The 22190-nt window shown below is 41.8% G+C and overlaps 1 protein-coding gene across 6 annotated transcripts in view; it reads left to right on the plus strand.

Moving 5' to 3' along the window:
* The window catches only part of APBA2 (amyloid beta precursor protein binding family A member 2), a 261358-nt gene that overhangs the window by 191531 nt on the left and 47637 nt on the right, over window positions 1-22190 (plus strand). For 5 of the 6 annotated variants that reach the window (XM_075069575.1, XM_075069572.1, XM_075069573.1 and 2 more), the window contains 3 exons: window positions 5799-5834; window positions 9314-9400; window positions 17407-17592. In XM_075069575.1, coding sequence (XP_074925676.1) covers window positions 5799-5834; window positions 9314-9400; window positions 17407-17592 — 309 coding nt within the window. The remainder of the gene's footprint in view (window positions 1-5798; window positions 5835-9313; window positions 9401-17406; window positions 17593-22190) is intronic. The other variant, XM_075069577.1, reaches the window with a different exon arrangement.

Raw genomic sequence — 22190 nt, forward strand, 5'->3', positions numbered from 1 at the left:
AGCCTGACAGTGGCAGAGCGTTCACTACAGCTGAGCAAGTGCCGGATGGTGGTTAGAATGTGCTTTGGCCGTTTAAAGGGTCGCGTTGCGATCATTACTTACTCGCTCAGACCTCAGCCAAACCAATGTCCCGCTTGCTATTGCTGCCTTGCTGTGTGCTCCACAATTCTTTGTGAGACTAAGGGGAGACATTTATGGCTGGGTGGGGCTGAGGCAAATCACCTGGCCGCTGAGTACGAGCAGTCAGACACCAGGGCGATTAGTAAGAGCACACCTGGAGGCGCTGCGCATCAGAGAAGCCTTGAAAACGAGTTCAGCACGGCCAGGGTACGGTGTGACTCTGTTTGCTTCCCCTTGATGAACCTCCGCACTTGATGGACTTATTCAGTGTAAGCAACCCACCCCCCCCTTTTGATTACAGGTTGTGAAGGAACTAAATTCAGTCTCGTTAAAAATCATTTATTATTCATTAAAAGTAATTATGCATCTGTTAAAAATCATGTGTTTTTCCTTACTACTTTTCCCTGTAAGCAACCCACCCTCCCCCTTTCGATGTATCTTTATTACAAAGGAACTTATAAAAAGGGCAGAGAATTAGGAAGTATCCTGGCTGCTGTGCTTTGGAAGGAGGGGGAAGGAAAGGCCATTAAGCACATTTGTAGCGTAATTACAGCCTTTACTTGAACTCTCCAGGGGGGTGGAGGAGTAGGCGGGTGCAGAAAGCCTTCCCCCACGCGTTCTTACACGTCTGGGTGAGGAGATATGGGACGTGGCTTGCAGGGAGGTATTAACAGGGGTTGCAGCGGCATCTTGCTACTGGCTGCTCTTCCTGAAGATCCACCATGCATTGGAGGATATCAGTTTGAGCACGCAGAAGATCCAGCGTTGCATCTCGCCAACGCTGGTCTTCCTGCCTAGCCCTCTCAGATCGTCACTGGCATCTTTCCTGTACTTTGCTACCACATCCTTCCAATCATTCTGTTTATCCCTCTCATTGCGTGTTACTTCAATAATTTCTGTGAACATTTCATCTCGCATCTTCTTCTTCCTCTGCCGTTCAGAGCACGCCCCTGTATCGTGGACTCTGCAGAGAAATGTGCAGCTGCATGGGGGAGGCAAACCAGGGTGATAAGTATGTGAAAGATACTTTTACAGAACAATGCTAGTACTCTTTCACAAAGAACACTATCCACCTTCAGAGCACATGTGATCTCTATACAATGTCGCATTTTGTATCGTTTAAATTCAGGTCTGTGTGACTGGTGTGGCACACACACAAGACGCAGGTACGGCCACCCTACATCCACGCGGCGATGGTAAGTAAGCTTTAAAAGTTTGACTTCTCGCCGTTCATATACACATGATCTATATGATGCCTTGCTTGCTCTGTTAAGGAGAACCTGCAAAGCCCAACCCCCCTCTTTCATCCACCAACAGCGCATGGCTCCATCATATACGAGCGCTGCTAGTGCTCACCCTACTTCACCCCCGCCAGCGCGTTGCTGGTAGCTGGGAAGAATCCTGCTTGCCAGACGCTGAAACTCGTCGTATCCCTCCTCCCATCCCCCCGCTCAGGCCAAGTAGCAAAATCGCCATTCTGCCCCTATTTACATTCCTGATTTTCTACAAGGTAAAAATGGATGATATCTCTCTCCTGAAATAGCACCGCAGGAGGCAGATCGTTGTTTCTGCAATGCCTTCAGTGCAATGCCTTCAATGCCTGCAGTACCAAATTCTTGCAAATGCATGGCGTGAAAAGTTACTACTATGGGGAACGGTAAGGCTGCCTTGGCAGAAATGTTCTCATATATCATAATGCTTTTTGAGTTCCTCCACGATCGATTCATGAGATTAATTTGGAGGATTTTTGCTCCATCCCCAGACAGTTAACGAAATTTTCCTGTAACCTTAAGGCTGCGACTGCAGCAAAAGCCCTGGTGTCAATGCAATCTAAAAAAACCATCTTGTTTTTAATCCGTGTTTGATACAGAATGAAGGCACACTACGGAGGTCGCTTCCATGGCTTCACTGTCTGGGCTTGTCGCTTGGGAGTGCAGGGACTGTAATTCTGGGGTCTCAAAAAGATCCTGGCTGTTGGGGTTTACGGACTGCTGTGTGCTCTCACCATGCTTCTTCATCCTCATCTTCCTCTCCATCTTCCCCTCGGCTACATCCTCAGAACACTTGATATTCAATCCCAAAGTCTGAATCCACGGACAGGGGGGGCACTGGTAGCGCTGAACCCCCAAAATTGCATGTAGTTCAGCATAGAAGCGGCATGTTTTCGGCTCAGAGCCTGACCTTCCGTTTGCTTCTCTGGTTTCTGGTAGGCCTGCCTAAGCTCCTTGACTTTTACTCTGCACTGCAGGGATCCCTGCTGTGCCCTTTTTCAGCCATAGACTTTAAATTCTTTCAAAAACTTTTCATTGTCTTTTGGAACGCAGTGCTGTGAGCACTGAGTCCTCACCCCAGATAGCGATCAGATCCACGAACCTCCTGTGTGGTCCAAGCTGGCGCTCTTCTTCGGATTATCAGGAGACTGCATTGTTACCAGTGATATGAGCTCTGTGCTCACCTGTGTGTGTGCTGACCCTCACGCTGGACAATCAGGAAATGGAATTCAAAAGTCGCGGGGATTCAGGCTTTTTCCTGTTTACCTGGCCAGTGCATCACAGTGTAGTGTCGATGCTATCATGAGTGCCCCTGTCACAATGGTTCAGAAACCAAATTGGGAGTGGCTCACTTGGGACAGAGTCAATCGTCCCTTCTTGTTTCTAAAAATAGAGTACGTCCTGCCTGGACTGCATAGCCCCGGCTGCCTGTTCCAAGTGCCCCCCCTCCGCGCGGTATGTCACGAATAAGTCTATGTTTCTTATTCTTGTATTCCTCACGACTGCATGACAGAATGGGGGGGACCCTGCCACGGTAGCTGTGGAGGGTTGGAGAGAAGGGAAGCTATGGGTGCTGTCTTGGCGGGGGAACCCCCTGTTAATACAGTCACAGAGTAGCTGCGCTCTTCTAATACACTGACTCTTCTTGTAGGCGGACAACTCTATTTTAGAAACATAAGGGAGGGATTGACTCAGTGGCCAGTGAGTCGAATCCCAAGTTTGCCTTTTGCGTTGCGCCCCAGCTGATTTTAGCCAGGGGCAATCATGATAGCAGTGGACAGTTCAGAGAAGGAGAAATAACCGTCATATCATTGCCAGTTTTCTCCCAGCAGTAGACGTACAGAACGACTGTAACCATCTGTGCTATCATTGCAAAAGCAATTGAATGCTGGTGTTAGCGGCGAGTGTCGCCTCTGTCTCCGCGCATCTAGTACACCAAATGGTGACGGAAAAACAAAGAGCGGACGGTCTCTAGGGCTGCCGGGCTATTGTTTCTGCAAGGCAGTCCAGAGAAAATGTGCGAAGGACTGTCTGCTGATGTTTTCCCGGAGCAAGGAATGGACTGACAACATTTACCCAGAACCCACCACGCACCATAACAATTAGCCTCAGGGTGCGGGGATCATGGGGAAGGGAAGGGGGTTGCTGAGGACTCCAGCTATCCACCAGTCTCAGCAGGCTTTGAAAACTATTTGCATTCTTGGCGGAGCGGCCCCAATGTCTGTAGCTTTACAAAGCGCGGTGTTCGAATTTAGCGCTACTCCTCTCGTCTGGGAGGAGTTCCGAAATCGATTTAAGGAGCCGTTTAACTCGATATTAATGACGACGTCGTGTGAACGGGTACAGCATTAAATCGGTATATCGGCCATTAAACCGATTTAAAGTCGCAGTGTAGACCTGGCCTAAGTGTAATGTGCATAGCTGTGTCACATACACTCCTGCCCTTTGTGTTAACTGTCACACTGTAGATCCTACTACTTAACTCTCATAAGGGAATGCTAAGTTGTCATGGATATCCATGCTCTGCAAACAGATTAAAACTACATATATTTCTTTCATATGCTTGATTCCCCACAAATATTAACCCACTCATATGGAAATTAGGTGGACCTTTCATTCACATGTGCATCTATACGTGAACATAACTGAGTGGTATTTTGCAGCTTGTTAGGGCACCGATCACACAGGTGAAATAAGTAGCCTTTTGGCGAGTGACAGAAGTTTGACTCTTCTCCAACACCTTTTCCAATCTCTCTTTTGAAGAGTTGTCCAGGCTCTACTTACAGATTGTTCTGTACTGTATCTGATCTCTTGCATGTGTCCATTTCAAAAGCATCCAATGAAACTTGATCCCGATCCAGTGCTTATTTTGTGCCAGGGCTGAGTCCTGGCACCTCTAAGCTTGGCAATTCATAGTCCTGGCACCTTTGGGTTTGCCGCATCATTTATGAAAGTAACAAAAATTGCTCGAGCCCCAGCACCTAATTGCTTGAGCCTCGGCACCTCTTTCATTACAGATTAAGCACTGTCCTGATCTCATAGACTTTAAGGTCAGAAGGGATCATTATGATCATCTAGTCTGACCTCCTGCACAATGCAGGCCACAGAATTTCACCCACCCACTCCTGTAACAAACCCCTAACCTATATCTGAGTTATTGAAGTCCTCAAATTGTGGTTTGAAGAGCTCAAGCTGCAGAGAATCCTCCAGCAAGTGACCCGTGCTGCATGCTGCAGAGTAAGGCGAAAAACCTCCAGGACCTCTGTCAGTCTGCCCTGGAGGAAAATTCCTTCCCGACCCCAAATATGGCAATCAGTTAAATCCTGAACATGTGGGCAAGACTCACCAGCCAGCACCCAGGAAATAATTCTCTGTAGTAACTCAGATCCCATGGCTGTCAAGCTAGCATACTTGACAAATTCTGAACTCATTCTAGAAAGGAAAAAGAAAAAATGTTTAAAAAAAAAGTAAGCAGAAATTCCATTAATACTAAATAAAAGCTACTGAAGGCTCCTCCTTTCTGAACGGCTAGCTAACATTAGAACAAACTCAAGCCTTAAAGAATGATCAAGTAACAGTATAACCTATGAAATTTATGAGAGACAAAGTGTTCCTTAAATCCTTTTGTTAAGGAAACGGTATCCTTAAATTTAAGGGGAATTATCCGCCATTCATATTTTGATGCATGAAACTCTTCATTTAGCATAGTTTGTAAGAGCTACCATATTATAAGCATAGCCTGATGTTGAAAATGTTAGTGCCGTTAATAGTACTTTGAAGCGGAGGAATAGCTCCGTTAGTGTGAGCATTGGCCTGCTAAACTCAGGGTTGTGAGTTCAGTCTTGTGAGGGGGCCTACTTAGGGATTCTGGGGCAAAAATCAGTACTGTGGTCCTGCTAGTGGGGCAGGGGGCTGGACTCGATGTCTCAATTTCAGAGTCCCTTTCAGTTTCTATTAAGATACGTATATCTCCTTTTTTCTCTTTTAAATTTCTGGGGACTAAATAGGACTTTTGTATGTTACAAATATATCTCTTCTGATGCATTTAATATGGGATGTTGGACACCCTGAAAGTTAACAACAGTAAGTATCCTGGTAATGCAATTTTAGGTCATGGTGTATCCAGTAGGAAAAAATGTAACGAGCAGTTAACAGACAAACACTTCGTACAGTATTTCTGGTCATCAGTTGAACCAATGCTTTCCATTATCCCATTAAAGTCAATTATGCTTCAAACCTGTAAAACTTGTAAACAAATCCCCCCCCCCCCATTTTTCCCCCCCCCCCAAATAAGAGTTTTCTGAGTCTGGAAATCGTAATCAAAAAGGGTTTCCCTGACTTCATGCACTGTCTTTTCTCTTTTTTTTGTGTGCATCTGTCTGCTTTCTTTTTTATGCTGCTACTCAGAGGATGCAAAAGGCGGCTAAAATCAAGAAAAAAGCGGTGTGTAAACTGTTTTTCTTGAATGCTAATGTTTGTTTACACTTTTGTTGTCCTTGCTCCCTGTGGAGTGTTGTGTTTTTCATTACAGATCCTCATAAAGTCATAATTTTGGTGTTACTTGTTTAATAGCAGGCCACTGATGGAACAAGAAACACTTGTTTATTTCTTTCATCTTCCACTTGCTGGAGTGCCTGTCTGTTGCTGCTCTTCTTCTGTTTAATGTCACAGTGTCCTGTGGTTTGTTCAGTCCGAATAAACAGCCAATTTTATGATGGGGAGAATTTTTAAAAATCTAATGCTTATGTTTGTTTTAACAAGAGAGGCAATTAATGCTGATGACGTTATTTGATATGACTGTGACTTATTGTGGTTGTATTTATTAAATTATTCTGGATATTTAAGCACACACAAAGTGTAATTTTCCAAGTCAAGATGGTAACTACCACAATTTCCTGATGAGATATTTCACCCAATTACACAAAATATACATCAGTAGGGTCAGGCTAAATGTAATTGTCAAAACTGTCATTAGAGTGAATCTCATTATTTGTGATAGTCTTGATTTTAAGTGATGCAGTTAGTTCTTTGCCAAAGTATGGTGTGGATTTCACTCTTTGCATGTTGTTTGACCCACCTGGAATATAATTAACAAAACAAAAATGCATTTCTTTAATTTTTTTTTGACTGAATTCAGTGCTGGTTAGTGTTCCTGGATTGATACCCCTTGGAGAACAAAGTCATCTCTTTTCCCACAAATATAGGTAGAGTGCAGGAAGCAATAGAGCATGCTTCCCTATGCTGCTTCATCAGTGAGCCAAGCCTCAGCTGGAAGGGAACACCTCTTCTGATGAAGGTGTAGTTCAGGCTCCGTGGCCATTCAGTCCTTTGTTTCTGCTGAGACTGCAAACAAGGGTGCTACTCTGTGTCCATTGTGATGGTAGATATTGTGATGTGGGCACTTCTCTACTAAAAACTAGATTGGTAATGGGATATAGAGTCTTTCACCTCTAGGTCTCTGATCCTAACTCAACACAACTCAGAAGTGACCAGACGTTCTCCTTTGAGTGCTTGTCGATACGCTCATTCCACTGACGGTGCGCATGCACCTCATATGCGCGCTAGAGATCAGAGTCTTTGTGGCCAGCAGTACTCATAGAGTGTACATACTGTCTTCAATCCTCATGCTCCGCTGTTAGAGAACATAAGGGTGAGGCACAAAGACCGCCATTCAGTTCCTCTCAAAGTCTCACAGTTTAGAGTCGGAGCCCAACTGTCCAAAAGACTGCCAACCTTTCCCTTAGAGTTTTTAACAGTAGTTTTTACAGTTCAGTTTATAGTGTTGGCTTTTATGGTTTTTAATTGTAATCATTTGGTTGCTTGTTGCAACCTTCAGTTGTTAGAATGACTTTTTGTCACTGGTATGGCATCGTCCAGTTCTCCTGTATTCAAATGCAGGCCTTCATGTGAGGGAGCTATTCTAGCTCATATGGAAGCTCAAAGTGCCGCTATTGTGAGGGAGAATCACACATTACTGTAAATGTATGATTTGCAAGTCTTTCAGCTCCTGAGAGAAGGACAGAGGCCCGCCTTCAGGTTTCCCTAATGATTAAATCTTGATCTGCTTCTGAACCACCCCCTCCTGTAATTGTTCTTTCTGTATTTTAGCCTCTGATCCTATCTCATTTTCACTGGCATTCACTATGTTAGATGTCCAATCTCTACTAAACTTTTTGGTGAAAACTGAAACAAAGTCATTTAGAACTTCTGCAATTTCCACCTCTCACAAGGCAGTTAAAAATATCAGACGCCTCCTAAAGGTGTGGAATTCTTTTACACACACCCTACTGGATTCTCACTTGTGGTCACCATGAAAAATGAAAAAACAAAACAATTCAGGTTCACGCCAAAGGATTGGGAGCCAAAGAGACTAGATTTATCTGACCAGAAAGCCTATTCCTTAACAAGCCTACAGTTTTGGCTCGCCAATTATCAGGCATAATGGCCAGGTATGACTTTTATATACACAAGACACTGCTTGTCTTTGTGGATAGCCTGCCCAATAAGATCTGTGAGGACTTCACACTGCTAGTTAAAGATGGCCAACTTGTAGCCAGGACAAGTCTCCAAGCAGTGCTCAACATGGTGGATACAACTACAAGGTAAGTGGCAGTGGTGGTCATTATGTGATGGACATTGTGACTTGGGAGACTGGGATTCCCCAGAGAAGTCCAAACGACCGTGGAGGATCTGCCTTTCGAAGGAGCTGAATTCTTCATCTCTTAGACAAACAAGGCCCTCCACTTGCCTAAGGAATCATAAGCCACCCTTGTTCCCTTGTAGTCTACATGCTAGTTCTCCAGAGGAAACACATAAAACAATCATATCCTTCGCAGAGACCTATCGCCCAGCCCCTCTACCACCAAAGGTCATCAGAAGCACCCAGGGAATGACAGCGTTTCCACAGGAGGGGACAACCCACTGCTCTGTCACAAATTAACTAATCTTCCCAGTCCCAGAAACGCTCATTTTGATGGAATGGTTGAGAGATGTGCTCTACTTCCAATGATTCTAGAAATTCACTAGCTTGCTTCAGGCATGCTTAATCCTTCATCACCACTGACCAATGGGCCATGGACACAACAACACATGGCTACTCCATCCAGTTTTCTGCACATCAACAGTGGGATGTACATCAAGGGGAGGGATAGCTCAGTGGTTTGAGGATTGGCCTGCTAAACTCAGAGTTGTGAGTTCAGTCCTTGAGGGGGCCTCTGAGGGATCTGGGGCAAAAATCAGTACTTGGTCCTGCTAGTGAAACCAGAGGGCTGGACTCGATGATCTTTTGGGGTCCCTTCCTGTTCTGTGAGATAGGTATATTAGAGAAATCTGCATATGGCAAGCACATCTTGAAGAACTCCAGTTACTGTACACAATAAGAAACTTCTCATTATCATCTGAAAGCCGTTTGGCCTTATGTGAAATAATTTGGGTCTCAGTTCGGTTCTCAATTAATGGTGTCACCAAAAAACTAAGTCACCACAACAATTAGCTCTGATTTGCATCCTTATTAGTAATTCTAGTACCAATGGCAAGGACTGAATAGGTATGGAGAATAGACTACTCTCTGATCTCTGTTGGTGGTGCCTCAAGAACAGGGATGAGGCATGCATATGAGACAGTGTGGGAAAGTATCCATGCCATTTCTCCAGTTTATGTCAATAAATAGAGGATGTCAATCCAGCACCATCTATGAGCTCTGAAAGTTCATACTCACCCCCCCGCCCAAAATCTCTTCCTCTGCAGTAAATGTCCTCTAATAATAAATTTGCATGTATATGGAAACACCTTTGAATAGCTGTCTTTGTAGTAGCTCAGCAATGTAATTGTTCAACATTACATTTTGCTTGAAGTGAGCAGTGGAGATGTCACTTTAAATAGAAAATTAAAATGCCCTTTGTTACAATGTGACTGTCTTTTAGACTTCTGAGGGAGATTCCCAGGCCTTGACTGAAGTGGATCTGTTCATCTCCACACAGAGGATTAAAGTTCTGAATGCAGATACACAGGTAAGTGTTTAATCATAATGCTTAAAAAATTATTGCTGATTTTACACAATGGCTCTCACTTTAGAATAACATGTTCTCACATGTTGAGAAAGAAATTCTTTACTGAATACATGCTCCAAAATGTCTGTTAGTCTATAAGGTGCCACAGGACTCTTTGCTGCTTTTACTGAATATGTGGTTAAACACACCACTAAAATGGAAACCAGCATTTGGAAAGGATACACCATATTGGCATTTGTCGAATATTTGTCACAGTTGCCACTTGTCAGTATTTTATTTTTATGCTGAGGGTTTGGGGTTTTTTATTTATTTATTTATATTTTGCTGTATTTTCTTTGTTTGGAAGAAATCTGCATATTATCAAGGTGTAAAAGCAGTTAGGTTAAAATCCTGAAGCCTTTCAAGATTCATGTGTGGTTGTCCACCTACTCCATTTCAGCTTTGTTATGTCTTAATTACTATCCTGAGTTTCAGGTCTGGTTCTTTGTTCCACTCTCTTTTTTTCTAAAAAAAGTCATTTGCCACTTTGACCAAGCCCTTCATTTCTCTCCATTTAACTTCTCAATTTTCAAGAAACTGTTTCTGAACTGTCATTCTTCCTCCCCAAGGATTACAATATTATGGTAGTGTCTAGAGGCTATGACCGAAATTGGGGCCTTGTTGTTCTAGCTGTGTGTTGTACCTGAACATAGTAAAGATTGTCTTTGTCCTGAAGAACTTACAATCTAATGAAATTTAATTTAGTAAACAGAATTTAAATTGTAAGTAGGATAAAAATCTCTTACACTATGGGGAGATCAGGAAAAAGGATGGAAAATCACCACCAACAAAATTAGAAGGCATATATAGCAGCAAGGAATGTACTATAATAGTTTCATTTAGCGGGCTCAGAACAAACTTTCATACCCAATTGTTGGGTTATTGTGCTCTTTTTTGCAACTAGCGTTATGATTATCATAAAACTTGGTTTTGAAGCCACCTGCACTGGAATGTTAAGTAACTGGTACATTAGCAAGACTACTGCAGAAATGGCAACTGCTGAACTAACAACTGTAGCTATGTTACAGCCACCTCGTAAGATTTTTCAGTGATGAGAGACTTAATGCTTTCCATTATTGTCTAATGAATATATAGAATGGCTGTCTTGTCTTGATTGACTGTAATCATACATCCTGAGGATAACTCCCTAATACTCGAGCACATGTCTAGAGTAGATGAATAGCTAGAGCTCTTAGAGGCTGGAAATTTGCCAGGTGGTAGGGAAGAATTTTTCCCCCTAATTGTTTTGTTTTGTTTTTATTCTATAGATAAAATCTGAGAGAAGATTTTTCATCTCTTAAATTTTGGTTAGTTCTAGTACTTGTTCAAGTAAGGAATTAATGCTACTAGCTGAAACCAGTGTACATTTTTTTTTAATGTGGACATACTATAAACTTTCCATATTTGCACAGCTGAAGAGTATAATATACCATGTAATGTGGCAGCTGCATTGCAATCTGTCATACCTAGCTCTGCCAATGCACTTCAGTGCTGACCAGCAGTAGCTGTACTGATTCAGTCCTTTTTTTTTTTTTTTCCTGCCTGATAGTAAAAATGCTTTGTCTTGTACAGTGCAGAGCATGTTATGAATGCTTATTCTGGATAGCAAAATCTGTCTTCATTGTTATGACATACATTTAACATGTCTACTGTATGCAGATAATCAAGTCAGGTCAAGGGTGAAAAGAGCCAATCATTGGTGAATGAGCGGTCACATTCAGTAGCTAGATGTGTGGGATGAAGGTGATACATGGATTTGGTTTGTGATTCCAGTTGGTTTAATGAAGGCTGCTCTCAGTGGACTTCGTTCCCTCCTTTCCTTAAATAGTTCAAAATGAGCAGTTACACTGAATGGGCTTTTCACACAAGGAAAAGCAAAAGCACCCTGAGGCAGATTCTGATACCGTACTCAGGTGAGTATTACCTTTTTCCACAAGTGCTATTCATTGTGAGTGAGGATATCAGAGTCTGGCCCTGTACAAAAATAAAAATCTGATATTGGAATTAATTATGTTAAATGGTTTTACTAAAGCCTACTTTGAATGTGGCTGATTTTTCTGTGTACAGCAGGTCTCAGAGTAGCCGGAGGCTTTGCTTCCCCTGTCTTTTAGTACTCACTGTCAATAAGTATTTGCATTTTTAGCTTGATTGTGTTTTTACCAGTGCTAGAGAGATTTCTTGACTGACTTCATTACTGTGGCTCTATATCAACTAGTGTAGCAGCTGGCACAGGCAGTCTGCAGTTTTATATCTGTCAATTATATAAAACCACTTTCTGCAATCATTAATTCAGCATTCTAACCCTTATGTAATTTTATTGTATGTCATGCATGGAAGCATCTGATGGTACTAACTGGTTTAAAAGAATTCTAATTTCACTACAAAATGTAGATACCTAACTTGCTTTATGCTGGGGTTTGAACTGGGTCAGTAGTGGCAGTAAGGCATATTATCACCTTGGACTCATGGCTCTAGTGAGCTTGTTGCCATAGGCAAAACTAGCAAATGGTTGCCCCTACTAGCCTGAAGTCATTCGCATGTGATATTTTCAGCCCTGTGTGACCACCTGTCCAACTTGTGTTAGAAATAACCCCGCTTTTGACAGCATTCCATATTTCTGATCTCTAGCTGCTCTGCTCTGTGGGCTAGGCTTGCAATCAGGGACTGAAATTGGCACAAGTGCCACAGCAACCATCTCCTGCTTCTCACACTCACAATGTGGAAAAGCTGGGATAGTGAAGCAGCAGGAGAGGTGAGGAACAACATGAGGTTGGCAAATCTACATGCCCTGACTCCACAACCCAGTCACTGGTAAAGCTGATGTTCAATGGGATACCATTTTGCAGCGTGTTCTGCTCTGTCCCCACTGATGTGATCTCACACACACTGTGTGGGGGGGGTCACACAGTCGGGGGCGGGTCAACGCCATTCCAGAAGTACCGGAGTGTCTGGTATTCTGAGTCAGTGTCCACCCTAGGGAGTGGTCCTATGAAGGCCTCTGAGTTGTCAGCTCTCTGACTCATGCTCCCACAGTGCAGCCACAGGAACTGTACAGGTAAAGGCTCCCAGCTTCTGTTTAGTTTCTGGCAGCCATCAGCCACCAGGAGAGCTGTGGGAGAACATGCAGCCCTTTTGCCCCCAACTCTCCTTTGAGATCTGCTTCAGATTTCATCAACTGACCCTTAGAGTAGCCACAGCCCTTTTTCCCCTGGTAAAAAGGGGAGACGAAGGAACCACCAAAAGAGAAGAAAAAAATGGAACATATGAAAGGGAGAATGAACAAATCAGGGAACCAGGATATGGGAAACAAAACCATGAGGGGTAGCAACAGGGACTTCTAGGAAAGAGACACATATAGAGGCAAGGAGATTTGAATGAAGGGGAATCCGGATTGCCATTTGGGAGAAGGAGAATCAGGTGGGGGGGAGGGGGATCTTTGGTTTTCCAAGGACAGACATGGGTGAGAGGTTTGGGATAGGGAGACCTGGGATAGGGAAGAGGGAAAGATTAAGGAACCAGATAGGAAGAGAGAGAGGGATTAGGGGAGAGAAGACAAATGGGGGATTTAGGGACAGGGAGATAGGGAGAGAAGCAAGGAGAGAAGGGGGAAAGTAATGCAAAGGGGAGAGGATACTGAGAGCAGAGAAAAGAGAAATGATGCAGCGAGAAAAGGAGAAAAAGAGTGGAGGTGGAGGAAGAGAAAGAAAGGTGGACAAGTGCGGCTAATACAGTTTATTTGGCATATTCTTAGTCCCACATTTAATTGTAGTAAACAATGGAAAGATGTGGGGGGAAGCAGGAGAGAATCTACTTTTAGGATTGGGAGGGAAGAAATCTTCGAGCTGCTTGTGGGTGGTGGACATGGGGGACACAAACTCTAAATGCATAAATGTATTTATTTCCCCACCTCCATTCTTTCTTGTGAACCTTGTGTGTATGATTTGGATACTTGGAACAGTCTCCTGAAAAAAACCCTCTTCCTGCAGAGTTCCCATCGCCTGCTGGGAGATATCCGTTATAATACATTACCCCCTCCACTGAGAGAAGCTTTATAGATGCTGCTGGACCATGCAAATTCTCACAGAAACCCCCAAGCCCTTCTGTGGCCATCATCACATTTCATCTATCACAATGTAGGGATAAACACAGAATGTTTTTATTTCAGACTGAAAATAATTGTGAATAGCATTTTAAGAATAGTATCTGGAAAAAAGAGATTTTTCTAATCAATAGACCAGGTCATTCCAATAAGCTGTTAGTGTTGGTATTTTTCTAGCTCTGTCACGTTACATTGTATTATGGCTCTTAAAACAATTATTCTTCCTGACCTGAAAAACTCTTCTATTCTCTCAGGCCTGGGAGAGAAGAATTGTAATTTGATAGATGAATACCCAGATATGTGGCTCCTTACCTCTGTGAGGAGGAGAATTAACTAATGAATAGTTAGAAACAGGGTGGAAAGGTCAAATCATTCTTTGGCACGGATCAAATTGCATTTTAAATTATGGGCTATGATCTAGGACATACATTTTCCACTATATATGATCTTCAATCCACAACAGAGTGGAATCCACTGTTGCCACTGTGACAATTACATAAGGGTCAGGGGCAGAATATGGCCGTATATAGTCACTAAACTTTTTTTAGTTGTCACATTCAGCATCGCGTAGTGGAAAACAAATCTCACTTGTAGGACCACTGCTGTTTCCACCCTTTCATTTCTTCCTCACTTATCCACCTTTCTCTGTTTCTCTCTTTCACCTGTTTTTGTATCTCTCTTTCTTTTTCCCTTTTGCATTTCCTTCCCTGCAGTATCTCCCAATTTGACCCCCTTGACTTCACTCCCACCCCATTTGAAAAAATGGTAAGCAATGGTATAATTGATGACATACAAGGTATCGTAATTGGCCTTGAGTTTACATCCCACTGCAAGTCATGGAGGCTAGGGGTGTTCACATCTCAGAGGGACAGTGCATCAAGCTACCTGCAGACTAAGAAAGAGAACAGTGAGGTTATGCTTGTTTCATGTCTCAGGATTATCTCCATAACCCTGAAGACTGGAAGCATATTTTTAACAGAAGCTGAGATTTTGCGGGGTCTTACTGTGCCATATGGGCATCAACATAGTTGACTGGGCCAGTTGTTGCCCTCAACTCTGATTTAGGTGACTGCAACGTCTGTCAGTCTAAGTTCTAATATGGCCCCTGCCATGCTGGATGGTAAACACCTTGCAAATTCTGAAGTGTATGCAAGAGCATCTCTTTCTTCTTCCTGCAGCCAGAAGGGACTGGTGCTATTATTGTGATGCTATTTGCGGAAAGAAGGCTTAACATTTTGCTCTGGAGTTGCTGATGTCTGGGTCCACTCTGAAAGATTTCCTTGATATCATCAATATATCTCTCTCGATTATAACAGTTTTCCATGCGCTTCTGAGTCACACAGCTCCCAGAAAGCCATATGTAGTGGCTTGCAGAAGGTCAAGAGGCAGGTCATCCTGCTGAACAAGGCCAAAGGCAGAGCCCCAATGTGTTGTGTGCATTAGGTTGCTCAGGAGGGACCAGGGAGGAAAGCTAAATCACAGAAGCCCCCTCAAGTTGGTCGACTGCACAGCCTCACTCAGTCAGCAGTGACCTATTGGGTATTTTTTGTTAATGATTCTACATGACGTTTCAGACTGCTGTAGGGTGGTAAAAGTTCTTTGACTGTTTCCGTTCACAACAATCTGCTCTGTGCCATAACTTCACTCTCATTAGTCCACTTGCTACATATCTCTGTTGGGCTGGATGAAATCTGACATCACGCATGTAACGTCACACTGCATGACCACTACCAATGGAAAAGCACCCTTTTGGGTGCAAAGCCAGGAATGATAGCTGCAGACCTTACGTGGGCCACAAGCTGCAGAGGCCCCCTCTCTTCTGGACAAGTGCCTGAAATGTTTAAAAGGGAAACAATAAAATAATATATTGATTGCAGACTAAATACCTGTGGCACGGGGAAGATCCAGAAAGCACTGATTCAAGAACAAGTGTTAGTATTCCAGTTCAAGCAGAAGATTTGATGGATGTTTTACCTCTTCAGGTGAAATAACAATCAAAGATTTCAAGAGTGCTGCTTAAAACTTGTATAAATTTACAATTACCTAGAATATCAGTACAAAAAACTATTTGGTTTTACAATTCTAAACATTTAAAGTTCTTTCAGAACTGTAATAGCGTTATTTAGCTGCAGAACACCTCATACATGAGTGTCTTGTAAGGTAGCTGGTGGGCCACATTCATTTATTCATATTCAGTGTAAGTTCACTAATAATAAAACTTACTGCAAGTTTATCCCCAGTGGTGCAAAGGAGACATGATTAAAAATGCCCTTGAAGGCTTTTCCTCTACAAGATCACTGCTTTTTGATTGAACAAACAAATGACAGAAGTATGAACTAGAAATCAATAATGCAAAGATTTAGATCATTGTAAAAGACAAATAGATAGTAATATCCAGGATAAAACAAGTTTGGTGATGAAAAAAGTTCTTCCCTGAGTGCAAACATTCACTGACTTCATGTTTGCCCAAGGATAACTTTATTAGTTCCATAATGGTACATTCCTGGGAGAAAGCATCTGGAGATGGTAAGCTGAGATTTCCCTGCTAATGTCAGAAATTTTAAAAAGATAGATAAATTAAAAGGCAGAAGTAATCCTCCAAGAGGATGCAGTACTAAAAGATGTGAGATAGAGGTAGAAATTTTTGAAAAGTGTTTAAAAACTGCTCCAGACTTATTTTCTCACCTTTTGGAGCAGTAGTGTGCTCTTATATAAGATATCTTTTTCAGACCATAGTTTGAGCAGGTTTTCATTGTCTCAGCTAAAATCCAGGGTTCACGGCTTGTCTAGTATAACTGAGTTGGCAGCCTGACAATCCTAATTTGACTGGGCTGAGGAAGATTTTGACTAGTTATGCTAGCTAAGGCTCATTAGCTTTGATTATACTCATGTTGCTGAGAGGAGAATTTGCCCAGAGCTTTCCTATCTCCCGTATTATGCAACATATTGTGTACCAGTTATCCACCTGCCTACCCCCTACATCTTCCAGGTGGCTGAACTTCAGTATCCTGTACGGATACTGCAAATGGAAACCAACACTTGCCAACAGACATCCACAGAGGACCAAATTCAGAGGTGATATGAACTCAGACTAGGACCTAATTCAGCAAAGGTACTAAAGCATGTGCCTCACTTTAAGCATGCAAATAGTGCTACTGACTTCAGTGGACTACGGATGCATTGAGTACCTTTCTGAATCCAGACTCTAGGCTGAACTCCCTTTCAGATATCTGTGTCCTAGCTGGTGTGACTTACATGGTGAGGAAGAAAGAGGAAGAATATCTATGTTAAAATTTGCCCCTCGTAATGAGAAGAAGGCAACACAACATTTACAAGCCATTATGAGGAAAGAAAATGATAACTTTGTATTTTGGAAAATGTTACATTATGGTTTGTTGAATCCTTCTTTATCTTGTCCCGACATAGCAGTAATGTTCATGATCTTGTTACAAACAGCTTCTGACACTGCTTTATTTTGGAGTTTAATTGTTTGCAAAAGCCATGTATTTTCAAACATGATGAAATTATTTCTAAAAATATTGGGACATATTTTCTTTTTACTGGAGGCCTGATGCTTTTTAACTTTTTGCAATAGGGCCTGTGTGCCAAATATCTGCAGTTGTTATTCAGGCAAAATTTCCATTGAAGCCCATGGGTTTTCAATAACTCAGGCTATGACTTCAGTGGCAGTATTGTTTGAGAAATTGACTGAATAAAGGCTGCAGGATCTGGCCCCATATAAACTGCACAAAGAGATGCAAGCTTAGCTGCCTGTTATCACTAGACAGTATTGGAGAGGGGAAAAGTGACATTTCTGGAGTAATATTGTGCATATGGAACATTTTTGCTTATCTCTTGCTTTGTGTAGGAAACTATGATGGATCATGCGTTGCGCACAATCTCATACATTGCTGATATTGGTAACATCGTTGTCTTAATGGCAAGACGCCGGATGCCAAGGTCTGCTTCTCAAGACTGTATAGAGACAACACCTGGTGCCCAAGAAGGAAAGAAACAGTACAAAATGATATGTCATGTCTTTGAATCTGAGGATGTAAGTAAACTTTTTTTTTTAATACAATATGTCACTTAAGAGACCTCAGAAATCTAATGGTATCTATTGCATGAATGCATTTTTGTTGCCAAGAATTGCTTTTCTAACTTTTATAATAGTTGTTACTGTTCTATCCCAAACTCTTCTTACTTTATATTTTTTTCACCTATACCTGCAAATCATTCGCATTTCCTTCTTCAACTCCCAGAATCTTCCTCCACTATCCCAGAATTTTTGGTGCTCATTCAACCTATACTCCCCTCTGGATATTGTAATACATAGTGATTTGGATGCTTTTTCTTTTTACCATATATGGCCAAAGTATATATTTACGTTCAGTGGCTACAAAACTGATCATCTTGAATCAAATTCTTTGATCTGGCTGAGTTGTGCCGAATGCCATGTCTATGCTCCCTCAATCCTGGGGCTAACCAGGGACCTGTCTGGTCCTTGTCTTAAGAGCTGCTCTAACTTATGGCCATTCACTGACAGCCCCAAAAGGACTATTTCAGCAGCCAGAGATTGGCCAGGTAGAAGGGTGCCCTGGCCAGGTCCCCTTTTGCTTGCTGTCTTCCTACTGGGGAGGAGAAATCCTTATGGACACATCTGCTGATTTTACATATGCGCAAAGTGCTCTCAACAGACCTGGAAATCAGGCCCCTTATATTAAAAACATCAAAACACCTTCATTTATATGGTCTGCATTGAAAATGTTATAAATTGCACTTTCCCCTAATGCTGCATGGTCAGAGCAGCAGCTGTTAACATTTGTAAAGTTTTCTTTGTAACTAGAAGGGCTAAACCAATACTTTTAAAATAAAGGCTTTGATTATACAGAAAATACTTTGACCCCTCACTCAAAAGACCATCTGCACAATAAAGATGATGATTATAGTCATTACGTTTCTGTATACTCTGTGCCATAGTGCATTCACAAAAGGTGGCAGAGTTTTAGCTTTAGAGCACTCTTGGGTAAAGTTAGTCTAGATATTATGCTTTGATAAGACTTGATGTGAAAATAGAAAACAAAGGAAATTAGAGAACTGGAAATATTAGTACATAAGCTAAATTATGACTTAATTGGCATCACAGAGACTTGATGGGATAAGTCTCATGACTGGAATATTGGTATAGGCTATAGCTTTCTTCAGGAAGGACAGGTGTGGTAAAAGAAAATATCAAGAATATATACCCTTGCTCTGAAGTGCAGAAGGAGGTGGGAGTCACTGGTTAATGATAAAAGGGGTATCCTGGTAGTAGTCTACTATAAACCACCAATCAGGAAGAGGAGGTGGATGAGGCATTTCTAGAACAACAAAAAAAACCCAAAACACAAGACCTGGTACAACGGGGACTTTAACTACCCAGACATCTGTTGGAAAAGTAATACTGAAAACCATAAAATGTCCAGTAAGTTCTTGGAATGTATTTGGGACAACTTTTTGTGTGGGAAGTAGCCAAGATGGCAGCCATTTTGGATTGATTCTGGTCAACAGGGAAGAATTGCTAATGAATCTGAAGATGGAGGGCAATTTGAGTGAAAGTGATCATGAAATGATAGATTTCATGATTCAAAGGAAATTTGTAAGCACCTGGAGGATGATACGATTATAAGGAATAGCCAGCATGATTTTGTCAAACAAAAATCATGCTAAACCAACTTAATGAATGGGGGAAGCAGTAGATGTTATATTTCTTGACTTAGTCAGGCTTTTGATACAGTCCCACATGACATTCTCATAAACATACTAGGGAAATGTGGTCTTGGTGAAATTACTATCAGGTGGATGCACAATTGGTTGAAAGACCATATTCAGAGTAGTTAACAATGATTCACGGTCAAACTGGGAGTGTGCATGTAGTGGGGTCCCACATGGTTCAGCCCTGGATCCAATATTATTCAATGTTTTCATTAATGATTTGGATAATGGAGAGTATATTTATAAAATTTGCAGATGACACCAAGGTGGTAGGGGTTGCAAGAACTCTGGAGTACAGAATTAGAATTTAAAACCACTATGACAAATTGGGGAATTGGTCTGAAATCAGCAACATAAAATTCAGTAAAGATAAGGACAATGCACTTCACTTAGGAAAGAAAAATCAAATGCACAACTACAAAATAAAGAATAACTGTCCAGGTGGTAGTACTGCTGAAAAAGATCTGTGGGTTATAGTGGGTCAGAAATTGAATGAGTCAACAATGTGATGCAGCTGTGATAAAGGCTAATATTGCAGAGTATATTAACAGGAGTAAGTCACAGGAGGAAAGTGTCCCACTCTACCTGGCACTGGTGAGGCTTCTGTTGGGATCATATGTCTAATTCTGGGGGCCAGACTTGAGGAAAGATTTGGACAAATTGAAGAGAGTCCAGAGGAGACCAACAGAATTGATAAAAGGTTTAGAAAATCTGACCTATTAGGAAAGGTTAAAAAAAACTGGGCATGTTTAGTTTTGAGAAAAGAAGACCGAGGGGAAACCTGATAAGTCTTCAAATACGTTAAGGGCTGTTATAAAGAGAACAGGAATCAATAGCTCTCTATGTCCACTGAAGGTAGGACAAGAAGTAAGTGGCTTAATTTGCAGCAAGGGAGATTTAGATTAGATACAGACGCTCCCCTTGCGTAACCTGAATTTTGCGTAAGTTGGAAACGTATCTCTGACCATTATGCAAAACCCCCCCCCAAACCTCCTATTTCTAGTTTATGGAACTTTTTCCATAAGCTCAGATTTGCGTATGCCAGGTTTACGTAACTCTGGGAGCATCTGTATTAAGAAAAACTTTCTAACTATAAGGGTAGTTAAGCTCTGGAATAGGCTTCCAAGGGAGGTATGGAATCCTTATCATTGAAAGTTTCTGAGAACAAGTAGATCAAACATTGTGTGGCATGGTTTAGGTTTAATTGATCCTGCCACAGTTCAGGGGGATGGACTTGATGACTTCATGAGTCCCTTCCAGCCCTGCATGATTCCATAGGAATGCTCCGCATTTTATTATTTAAAAGAAAAAGGAGTGACCATATCACAATTCTGGCCCTTTGCACTCACCATAGAAAGGCCAAAGAATGAATGGGCTCGGGGAGACACTCTCACCTCTCCACGCTGGGATGGGCAAGTGCGCTTTTTTTTTTTTTAAAAGAAACATTAAAGGAAAAAGTTTCAAGTTAGTAAAAACTAGAAGCAGGAAAAGTATTATTTTTTTCTAATTTACAAAGATATTTTGAAGTACTAGTACCAGTAACAAGAAGTAGTGATCATTTAAATCCACCAGTTTAATGGGCAGTTTTAAAATCTATTTCTTAACATGTTATTTTGAAAATAAAGCTAGCCCATTGTCTGATACAATTTTAGCTCCAGATGGCATATTTTGCCAGGCAGAAAATCTTTCAGTTTAATGTTTGAATTGGGGGGCAGTGTTGCCTAGTGGATAGAATAGCGGACTGGGGCTCAGGAGATATGGGTTCTGTTCCCAGCTCTGCCACTGCCTGTTGGGTGACCTTGGCAAAGTCGCTTTGACTCCCTGTGCCTCCATTTCCCCATCTGTAAAATAGGAATAATGATACTTACCTCCTTTGTAAAGCTCTTTGAGATGTACTGATGTAGAGCACTAAATGAGAACAATAATTGACTCGAAGCCTGAATCTGACTTAGGTCTCTTTCTGAGCTGTTGGTGGATTTGAAGAGCAGAGGAGAGAGAAATGGACTGAACACCCAAAAACTGATACCAGTGGAGACAGAAAACACAATTAAGCAGCAGGAAGGGGAGACAGATGACAGACCATGATAAGATGGGCTATAAAAATCTTTACTGATTACTGCTCCATTGTTGCCATTCACATGTCTTGGGCATATTGATAGTATTGTTGTTCATAGTGTGATGGGTCACCTAGTTGAAAAGAAGTTCCAGAATGTACAGTAATGCCACGTGACTAGTTTAGCTGATCATTTCTCAGGATTTTCTAGCTCTGTTTTCAAATGGTAGAATATCAACCTCTGTCTGTCTTTAAACAATGGAGTTTATTGCAACATGTTATTGTAAAACACAAATTAAACAAGAATGCCACCTCTGTTTAACACTTGAAATAAACCATTTAGCATCTGATTTTGGGAATAAAGAGTTGCAGATGTTATAACATTGCCTACCATGTGCATAGATAGTGTGGGTATCCCTGACTATATTTAGGTTGTGCCAGTTCTCTGACAAAGAGCACTGCATTTTCAGAACAAAAACACCATCAAAACTCAGGTTATTGGACTGAATACACTGCTTTCTTATATATGATATGTGATCCATATCTCACCACCATCAAAACTCAGGTTATTGGACTGAATACACTGCTTTCTTATATATGATATGTGATCCATATCTCATCACTAATATTTTGAGGACCCTACACTGCAGGATACAAGCAACTCCTGTTTAAGTCAGTAGGATTTGTTCATATCTTGTAGTGGAAGAATAGGGCTCCTGGAAACCATGTTGACCTAGCAAATCTAACCTAGCATTCTCTTGTGATCTGCAGTGGATCCATATAGGAGAAGTAAAAATTTCAGGTAAGAAAACTAATTTTGCATATAAATACCTCCTGCTTTTCCT

Source organism: Chelonoidis abingdonii, chromosome 9 (genome assembly GCF_003597395.2).
Source record: "Chelonoidis abingdonii isolate Lonesome George chromosome 9, CheloAbing_2.0, whole genome shotgun sequence".
Taxonomy (NCBI): Eukaryota; Metazoa; Chordata; order Testudines; family Testudinidae; genus Chelonoidis; species Chelonoidis abingdonii.